We start from the raw sequence: 11,021 nt of genomic DNA on the forward strand, positions 1-11,021 counted from the left end.
TCTGCTCGTGATTTATTAGGAATGCATTACATAGAGTGCAAAAACAGACACTTCAATATGGAGTATGTCTTCATTTCTACTGCTAGAGACATAAAAGCAAAAAAACTAAATCAACTCTAATACAAGCAAACAGTTGTATTCTTCAAGTTCTAAATACTCTAATTATGTCAATGGTTCATGCATTATCAACTTCGAACCTCCAGCAATAAATTTCCATTAAGATTGGTACTCTATACCTGGCTAGAAATCAGCTGGCTTTTGATCTGGAGGTTCTGCTCATCTCTCTGGATTTCTCAAGAATGCAGTGGACTTGAGGGAATCGAGTTCGAAGTTACAAAAGCAGTTTGCACGGAAGAGAAGCCTATTCAGTTTGGCATCTAAACTTTCAGCTTTGTATTTAGCCAAGAAGAGTTGTGTTCGATAGCTATCAAGCACCAGTTCTCAGTATTTTGGAGAGAAGAATTGTTATTTTGTTGTCTGCCTTGTTTCTAAATGCTTGTCAAGTTCATTCGAATAAAACCCCACGCTTTGCACTCAAGGGATATATGGCTTTTGAGAAGAATCCTCATTAGTGGTGGATTGACAACCAGTCATAGCAGAAAAGAGAAAAAAAGAGGAAAGCAATTGGATTCCCCAAAAGGTTTTGCAATATATGGCAGCACTAAAAGAATATTCTAAAGAGCATGGTACATTAAGCAGGAGATGACTATTCCTAGCAATAAAACCACAGCACAATAGCAGAGGCCAAATATGATACTATGTGTCTTACCACTTCAAAAATTATACATCTTGTTCCCTCCAATGAGCATGTCCAAATTTTGTTTTGCTTTGACAGCATCCCACCTGCAAAAACAAAAAAGTTTATCTCAAACCCCATTTCTTCTTGCTTCAGCATAATGCATGTGTGGCTGTTGGTGAGAGTGCGTGTATACTCATCTCTTTAACAAATCACAAAAAATGAAAATAAATAAACAAATAAAATAAAATAAAAATATAAAGAGAAAGAATAATAAGCAGAGTGGTCCAACATTATTCACAGAACATGGAGCAAGTTTGAAACAGACAAACATTTGGACAAAAAAGCTCATGGTGTGAGAAATATTTCTTTTCATACTTCATAGAGGCCTGTATCCATGTCATCCAAACAAAACTCAAAGATACCAACTAGGCAGCTGGATTTTTTGGACCAAGAGAAATTTGAAACATCTTTTATCCCGCAAGAAAAATTGACATTTTAGGTCATCTCAGCATAAAATTCAAACCAAGTGAGCCCAAAGTTTCTACTCAAATAGGGTTCAAATATCCAATAATTCTGTCCCCAGACAACGGGGTCCACAGGGTCAGGCTCCCATTATCAGTTTGTAGAATGATTAAAGTTTTCATTAGGAAACTATTTGATTAATAGATGCCCATGTAGCTTGTACCTTAAATGAAGCAAGCCGGTTGAACAAATTTTTAACACAGAACAGGGTCCCAAAAGCTGCTGATCTTTAATTGGCATACACATTCAACCGCACTCGAGCAGTAACTTCTGGATGAAGCTTCAATTCTGCAACGTATTCCCCTGTTTCCCGAATCTCTGGAAGAGAGACAATTCGCTTGTCCACATCCCTATAAAATAGAAGGAATGGTGTACAAATGAAGCAACTACAAGAAAACATTGACAAAAGGAGAATAATAATTGAGATAGAACCCTTTTCTTTTTTTTTTTGCCCCTTTTTTTTTTTCAAATTTTTTATTTTTTGTAATTTTTTAGAAATTATAATTAGCAGAAGAAATCTCATCAACCCATCTTCTAAACTGCAATTTATATAAGATTAGCCTTGTAAGATAGATGTGCCTATATTTGATGCCTGCAAGCACAAGGCGAGAAGTCTATTGTCCAGGTAGTGAGATGTCTCTGAATTGTATAACTGCAAAAAGATCTCTAGCAACAGCTGTCTGGAAGTCTCGTGGACTGAACAGGTTCAAAAAGATAGATGCTGGGAGTCTTTTGAATGCCTAGAACTAGCACCATTCAGCCTATTAAACTTCAATTTGTAGTTTTTTCTTATCCTCCGATTTATTGTAGAATGATTGGAAAATTACTTTAGCACAAATTTAATTTTTTCTTTAAAAAAATAGGGCTATTTTAAACAATTGTTTCAAAAGATGCCCAAATGCAAATTTTCTTGGCCAAACGGGCCAATTTAACCTAAAACTCTTATTCCATCCTAATGTTTCAAAAGGTTGAAGTTTGCATTTCCTTTATAATGTCTTCTCATCAATCAATCAGAGCATTATATTGGTAAACCATGTTTTATCACACAGCGATACGATACTCATCTCAAACAAAAAATGAAACCAACTGTATATGGTCAATCAATTGGTTCCATCTGCATCAGTAACCTTATACATATGCAAATTCTGGATGGTTACTCATAATCAAGGTAAGTATGGAAATTGGTTGCAGACATAGGGTGAAAGCTGAAAAGCTGGTGGTAAAGGGAAAAAAAAAAAAAAAACAAAAGTCCAGGACTCAGGAATAATCACAAAAAATTTCAAAAATAGATCTGAGTGAAATACATTGTGCAGTACAAAAAAAGAAGCATTCATCATCCTTTTGAAATTATGACTAATATTTTCAAAGTTTTGAAATAATTTAGAAATAGTTTGTGATATAATGATTCATAAACTATTGAATCATGTGCAATGAAACCAAGTTAGGTATGGCTGATGGAGACACATATAGTTTGGGACTGCTTGAAATTTTCAGTGTGTTTCAATGCTTGTAAAAATGACATATATCAGCATCATAAACCTGAATATATAGGAAAAGAGTACCTCTGTAGCTGGGCCTTAATTATGTCAGTAAGATCTTGAGCAGTAACACTGTCAATATAGATGCATATCAGACATGGGTCACTAAAGACAAACAAAATAGTTGCTTAACTTTGAGCTGATTGAACCTACCTTCCAAAGATTTGCTTTCCTTTTCCACCTTTGCGTTTCACCTTGAAAGCTCCAACAGTTTCAAACATTAGAGCCATTTGTTGGGCCTCTTCTTTTACCTGCAGGGAAGAATATAAGAAACAAGTCAAATTTATCAAATAGGGAAATTTATGACAGTACACATTTATGGTGAGGAAAAAATAAGTGCATCCATAAACTTATGGCACATTTGGGCATGGAAAAGAAATGACATCTCTCCATATTGCTTCTACCAGCTTTTGTTAAACATAAGACTTTGTCCTGGGAACTGGAGCAATAACCATAAAAGATAAAATGTTTAAAGGACATCTTAGAATCCTAAAAATGATCTTTGCATATTAACTGCACTGCAATCAGTTTAGACTTGTTACAAGTCTGATGGAAAACAAAATTATTAATTTGAAATGCCATGTAAAAGAAAATGAAATCATGTGACTTTGTGGTGTCTAAAAATGTGACCTTACACTTCCAATTTAACACTTCTTAACTATACAGAGAAATCAATTACAAAATGGTTGTCCTTTCAAAACATTATCTAGAAGTTACCATAAACACTAAGAAAGAGAAGATCAAGCACTCTCACAATACAAAACCTGCACTTTGTCAAAAGGGTCACAAATACATTAAAACAACCAGTGACACTCTAAAACCCAAGAGTGGAGTGTTTATTATTACTGTTTCTTTTTCAGTAGAAACAAACAGAAATTATGTTGCTTGGGACTTAACAAGATATTGGATGAGATGGTGAAATTGCCAAAATAGATACCTTAAAATGCAGTGCAGCAAGACTGTCATCACATAATAGTTATATAAAGCAAAACGTATTACAAAAATAGTTCATTAAAATCTGCAAAACCACTCTTGTAAAGTCAAAACAAATAATGGGCCAAATATCTACAGGAATCAACTTATAAGATGTCCATAATCATATTTCTAACTATGGGAATCCATATCAAGTGTATACTCCAGATAACTTCAGTATCAGCAAAAAGGAATAAATATGTGGTGCTTCATTACCCGTTTTTTCTCTGCCTCAATTCTCTCCTCTTCCATTCGCATTTCCCTGAAAAAAAAAATGGAATAAAGAGCATGAAATCAAAATTTCACAAAATTGAGACAGAAATTCAGCCAAAATTATAATGACTGCAGGGCCTTCTGGAACTTCCCCCAGCAGCCACTCATCACTGATCATCTATAAAATTTCCAGTCATATTATATAGGGTCATGCACTCTGCTCTTGATGCTGTTTTCAACTCTAATTTTTTCTAATGTGTCCAAAAACTAGTGAGCACTTCACGATAATTGAAGCATTTAATGTCATGTCATTGCCTCTTTAAGAAAAAGAAAGAACACTTGTGCTTACTTATTAAGTATTGTATCATAGGAGGTAGTTAGTGATTTATGTAAGAAAGATGCTATTATCACAAGGGAAATATAGCAAGTTGGATGGTTGATATTGTGGCTAAGACAATAATTAACAAAAATGAGGGGCAAAAAACAATATGATAATAGAGGATCAAAAAATGAAATTTTTAGTTGTCACATGAGTGGGAGTTGACCTAGATTCTAATAATGTAAAGAAAACCTATCCATATACATATAATATATATATATATATATATTTATTTATCAATAGAAAAATGTATTCTTCCATATAATAATCTAATAATATACATAAATATCCAAAAAATATCATCAATTAGTAAATACAAAAGAATATATGAAAGATTAAACCCATTTGTTTTGTGAATAAAAAAAATATCAGATATTATGGGATGCCATGACTAAGCATTTTTTTTTTATTGCAACTTGAAAAAATGATTGATTTCTGCGACATCCCCTTTTTGGGTAAAAATAACTAAAGCTCGAGCATTTATTGATGATCTAAGGTTTGGTGTTAATAGCAGTTTCAATGAGTTTAAAGCCGAAGACGACATGGATAACTATTCATGTACATATTAGAAAGAAGAAAGCAGCATAGAAATGAAGGTCATCATAACTGAAACCATTAACCTTTTGAGAGAAGCCACTATTGTTCACTCAAACATGTGACCAGAAGCAAGAACAGTGTGGCTCACAAGTTAGCAAAGACCCAATCCAAATTGAAGGATTTGAAACATTAGTCCAAATTCCTCCTCCCCACATGTATAATTTTGTGTTGCAGATTATAGGGCATGTGGCTTGATTTGTTAAAAATATAAGTTATACTTATTTTATTTGAGTTGTTCTTAATATATAGCACAATTGTGCTTCCTAACATGCGTTTCTTTCTTTCTTTTTGTTTGATAACACACATTTATAACTTCCATCAAAGATTGGCACCTATAGGATAGTATATGCCCTGATGTTGCAATGCTGCTAAACAGAGACTTCTACACAAGTTGTTCTCAGCAAATCCTTATTCCAACTATTCATAATTGACATTATTTCACCACCCTGTTCCATTTAAGGCTATTTGATCTGTTAAACTATCAAAAAACAAGTTTTTCCTTCACTACCATAATCAGCATACTTCCTTCTTCCCCTATAACTTGCACTTGGATTAATTCAACTCCTCATTGTTTCAGTCATTGGTCCTCCATGCATAAGACCAAATCATCTCACTCAGCTATCTCTCATCATGTGCATGCAAGCCTCATTTCGGCCTTGGTCATTTTATGATTTTGATTTCCCTTTACCACCAAATATTTCATACCATAACAGATTGTTGTTCTTATCACTATTTTAGAACAGTCCTTCAACAAGCTAGGTAATACCACTCCCAGGTTGCCCCTCCACTTTATCTATCCTTCTATTATAATACATGTAGGTGTTATTTGAAAATGTTTCCCATAAACAAAGATGATACTTGAACAATGGAAAGAAATTAGGCACCCAAGTCATTTCCAAAAACAATTTGTCCCCCTACAAACAAAATAAGAGTGCGTTTGGCCGTGTTTCAATTCAAAGTGGTTTTAGTGGAAATGTTTTCTTTGGAAGTATTTTTAGGAGAATAACCTATCCCGTGTTTCTTTGGAAAACACTATAAGTGATTTTTCAACATTACAATTGATTTTTCAAAATTTTAAAAGTGTTTCCTAAATTCTTCCAAACAACTATATCTTTTTTTTTTTTTTTTCAAAAACACTTGTTGGACTAAAATAGCTTCCTAGAATCACCGCCAAACGGACTCTAAATTAGCGCTTATCTTGCTTCATCAAAGTACCCAATTCGTAGTGAAAAGACAGTGAAAATCTACATAATCCGAAGAGGATATGGTTCAGTTAGGCATTACTTGAGAAGAAGTGGAGTGACAATCTGGGCCATGCCCATGGGTTGGAGATAATTTCTGTAATATCCCGCCTTCACATCAAGTAGTTGCCCTTTCTTTCCCAGCTCTGCTACATCCTCCTTCAGGATTATCTGTGATCCACCCACAACAACAATCCCATTACAAGGCTGTAACTAACACCCCGTTTGGTTGTTGAGAAAACCCATTCAACTTTAGGAAGCCCAAACAAGAAGAAAGACAAGATTCGAAATCTCATTTTCATTTCTCCAATTTCTCAGCAACCAAAACAGAGGGAAAAACATAAGAACCCAAATCATGTAATCTACGGTTTCGCTTTACCTTTCGAAGTTTCTTAGCTTTCTTTTGAGCCACAACCACAAAGACCATTCTATTGTCGGAGAATTTCCTGGGTTGGTTAAAGTTATTGACCGAAGTTTGAAGCCATGTAGAAGAACTCCAAGACAGAGCGGCCGCTGTAGACGCCATTGCCTTCTTCTCTTCCCTTTCTAATGGTTTCCTAATCTTATCCGTTGGGACTCAGCCTACTCGGTTTTACAGTGAGGGAAAACCAGAGTCCCAGGCCCTCTGCCCCGCTTACGGGAGTTATAGTCTTGTACCTTTTGCCCATTGTGCAAGAGATAATCACAATACTACCCTCCATTCATTTTTATCGTTAAAAAAAAAAAATTATTAATGGAATTTTAAGAGTTAATTTTTTCGTATTTTAATGTTATACATATTATTTTAAATAATTAACAGATTTAGCATTTTTATTTTATTTTATTTCTTTTTATGTCATTTCTTCTATTGAGGTTCTTCAATTATTTATTTTTTAAAATCATTTTAATTTCTATTAGGAGATAAAAAAAAAGGTGGAAAAAAAAGGATTAACAAATTAATAATTTAAGAATCTTATTAAAAAAAAGAAATAATTTCAATAAAAAAATATCATAGAAAATTATTTTTTCATTATATATATATATATAATCAAATTTAATTAATTTTTTATTATGTATATTTAGATTATTTAATTTTTATATAAAAGACAAAATAAATAAATAAAATCAATTTATAATCATATATAAAAATAATTTATTGATTTTATTTTTTGTATCTTTATTTTTTTTCTTCCTACCAAAAATAGCCTAGGAAACTTTAAAAATTTGTAATATATACAAATTCTTTTTGAGTTGTGATATATATTTTTATTTAAACCCTTTTCTTATAAACACAAAATTAATTTTTTAACTTAAAAGTTTACTAAGTATTTTAAAATTAAATATATAATTTATTTAATATAATCAAATACATAATTTGCTTTGTATATTTGATTATTAATTTAACATAAATAAAAATATAAGTACACATATTATATCTATATAATTTATCCCATTTGTTTCATTTCATGTTTACGTTGTTTCATAGATTACAAAACCACTTAGATATTCAAAATTTCATAGAGTATCATGAATTAGCTTTGATACCATTTATAATGATTTATTCCCTCTTATATAGATATTTCTGCTTTAAATTTAATAAACTTTCACAACTTTAAAATATATTCATCCAATAAAATAACTTGTTTTATATAACCGGTGTTGAAAAATTTCTTATAATCATTATGTGATATATGACCATAATTTATAACTTTGATACCACTTTGCAACCTCTCGACTTTGAAGGTGAATGATACCATGATCATTTCACATGTTGAACCCAAGTGTCCAACCCACAAAATGACTCTTACTAACAAACCCATAATGTAATTGGTTGTTAAACTAATTACTTTAAATTAATCCAAACTAAACAATAATCCATCCACAAACAGAATTAAAAAGTTTTTTTCAAAATTTTAATTTTCAATCTTAAACTAATTAAAAAGGGACAATCAATCTATTCATGATCCCATAAATTTAATAAAGAGGAGTCCAAAATTATCAACCCCAAAATATGAGGGGGGCTCAAAAGCCTAGTAGGGAAAATAATATGGCGAAAAGGATAAATTACACTCCACAATTAAACTTTATAGGACGTCACACTGTGGACCCTGTATTTTCGCTCGATGCGTTCCCACTTGATGACAAAACTCGATTTTTATTTATTTGATAAAAATATGATTTTTAGAAAAGACTTGGAATTACCAATTATTTTTGTTTTATTTTTAAGGGAAAACAAAATAAGAAAGAAAACTCTAAGTGTGACTTTTTATTTGGAAAAGACATATCTGTAAAAACCAAATCTGGATCTAGGTCAGGTTACTTATTGAGAAGACGGTAAAGACCATAACACCCCTCTAAGCCCCTAAAAATGAGCTTCTACTAAATAAGGTGAAATAAACATCACAATTAACTAGGAAATCAATAGATACCAATGAAATAATCAAATAATAAAATGAATCATGTATGAGAATAAGCAAAGTGAGAGTGAGAGCGTACCTTGGCAGTAAATAATAGTGCGCTATCATGGAAACAAGGTTAGCTCAAGTACGAAATTATTGCATGCATATAAAAAAGTAAGACAAAGATCAAACAATATTCGTTAAGCATAACAATTGACAATTAGAAGAGAAAACCCATATGTAGGGCTCCCACCAAAGCTCAATTTATCTTGCATGAATTAGTCTCACAAATTCCATTATTTTGGAATTATGAAAAATTTATTCTTGCTTATTTAAAATCAAGAGAAATAGAAAATTATTTGAAAATCGAAGAAAATTTGTACAAGTGCATGCCAAAATAAGAATGACAGCAGACTTATTAAAATCAGGATTTTTGGTGACCTAAAACCCTAATAAAAGATGAAAAGTTGTAGAATTAAAAAATATTTAAAAATTGAAGTCTCGAAAATTAAATTTAAAAATTGGAATTTTGAAAATGGGAGTTCTGAAAATTAAATTTAAGAATTGGAGTTTTGAAAATTATTTGAAAATTGGAGTTTCGAAAATTATTTGAAAATTGGAGTTTTGAAAATTAAATTTAAGGATTGGAATTTTGGAAATTAAATTTGAAAGAAATTGGAATTTTGAAAATTCTTTGAGAATTGGAGTTTCAAAAATTAAATTTAAGAATTGGAGTTTTGGAAATTAAATTTAAGAATTGAAATTTTGGAAATTAAATTTGAAAATTATTTGAGAATTTGAGTTTTGAAAATTAAATTTAGGAATTAGAGTTTTGGAAATTAAATTTGAAAGAAATTGGAGTTTTGAAAATTAATTGAGAATTGAAGTTTTGAAAATTAGTTTTAAGAATTGGAGTTTTGAAAATTTATTTTGAAAGAAAATGGAGTTTCGGCAATTATAGTTTTGAATATTAAATTAAGGAACTGGAGTTTTGAAAGAAATTGGAGTTTTGAAAATTAATTTTGAAAGAAAATGGAGGTTTGGAAATTAGAGTTTTGAATATTAAATTAAGGAATTGAAGTTTTGAAAATTATTTGAAAATCGGAATTTTGGACAATTATTTGAAAATAGAATTTTTGGAAATTAAATTTGAAAATTGAAAATTTGGAAAATTAAACTTTGATATCAAAATATGAAGAATTAAAAAAAGATGAAATGTGGTGATAGAATTGCATGCCAAAGGTGGCCTACAAAGTGTGGGCCCGAATTGCAAAGGTGTAGGTTTTAATATCAGCTTCTCTTATCTTCTCTTGCAAGCTTCTAGCGGCTCCATTACTCACCTTTTAGTAAGTCTTTATCCTCAACCACCACCATGACAAGGTGGCCATATGTCCCATGCAGCTTGTTCATAGAAGCCGTCCCCCCACTCCTCCAAAATGAAAATGCTTAGCTCCTTCGGGTGGTCAGAGGGGTTTACACATACTTTTAATGAAATAACTTAATAATTAAGTTTATTTAATTTAATAATAAGTTCATTTTTTTATAAAAACAAAATAGTCATTAGTAAATAATATGAATTTACTTTCAATTCAATTCAAAAATAAAGTGTTATAATGCATTTTCAAAATAATACCTATCTATATAAATAAAAATTTTACTCAATCTATTGACAATTGCTCAAATAACTATAAGACTTACCTGATTAGCGAGACTTCCACTAATTACTATCCTCAATTATTCTTTTTATTGATGATAAACAATTTCCAATCAATGGCATATCAAAGTTAATAACTGCTTTGTCGATTAGAGTTATAATGTATTATTACCTTCACCAGTGATCAACAATTTATCTCTTGTCAATTAAGGTTAGTAATAACTAGAGTTTCTAAATAATTATATTAAAAAAAAATCAATTTCAATCGTATAACAATCAAATGTCGAAAGAGTTTAGTCCACACCTATGATAAAATAGGTCAAGATAATTATTTTTAAACTATTATTGTAAGATAGCGATAATCTACTAATAAGTGGGTCGAGCCGAAGGTAGCACGCACTAGGTGACACACTATCCCAAGGCAATGGATTTACGATGTCACCTTGAGCGACCCCCATCTCATCATAAATAACGTACTAACTATCATTATTCTGATAAGGAGTCTCAGATCTAGTCTGAGCAATAGACAACTTTGAGTAGATGACCCTTCCATTTGAAGTTAAAGCAACCAATAGAAATCAATGAATGCATGTCTATCAAATTGGATACTTATAGGTAATTAAAGAATATCACCGGTATGACACTCACATATAAAAGGATGAGTGCTCTCAAAATTAGACTGGTGAAACAAATTCATATTTATCTCTTTAAGTTGACCCCATTTGTAACCATTATTGACTTGATCGTTGAAGAGAAGCCCGCCTAATTGACTCGTAATATTATTATTA

At 31.4% G+C, this 11,021-nt stretch overlaps 1 protein-coding gene across 1 annotated transcript; it reads right to left on the reverse strand.

Annotated features, from left to right (window-relative positions):
• Positions 1 to 624: 624 nt before the first annotated feature.
• Positions 625 to 6,828, reverse strand: LOC100251697 (large ribosomal subunit protein bL9c). The gene is made up of 7 exons (XM_002274275.5): positions 6,581 to 6,828; positions 6,245 to 6,372; positions 3,988 to 4,033; positions 2,953 to 3,050; positions 2,824 to 2,871; positions 1,425 to 1,611; positions 625 to 843 (listed from the first exon to the last, which is right to left on the reverse strand). Exons 1-6 carry the CDS (start codon positions 6,725 to 6,727, stop codon positions 1,491 to 1,493), a joined length of 588 nt encoding a protein of 195 aa, XP_002274311.1. The 5' UTR covers positions 6,728 to 6,828; the 3' UTR covers positions 625 to 843; positions 1,425 to 1,490.
• Between the last annotated feature and the right edge of the window lie 4,193 nt (positions 6,829 to 11,021).

This window comes from Vitis vinifera, chromosome 6 (assembly GCF_030704535.1).
Source record: "Vitis vinifera cultivar Pinot Noir 40024 chromosome 6, ASM3070453v1".
NCBI classification, from domain to species: Eukaryota; Viridiplantae; Streptophyta; class Magnoliopsida; order Vitales; family Vitaceae; genus Vitis; species Vitis vinifera.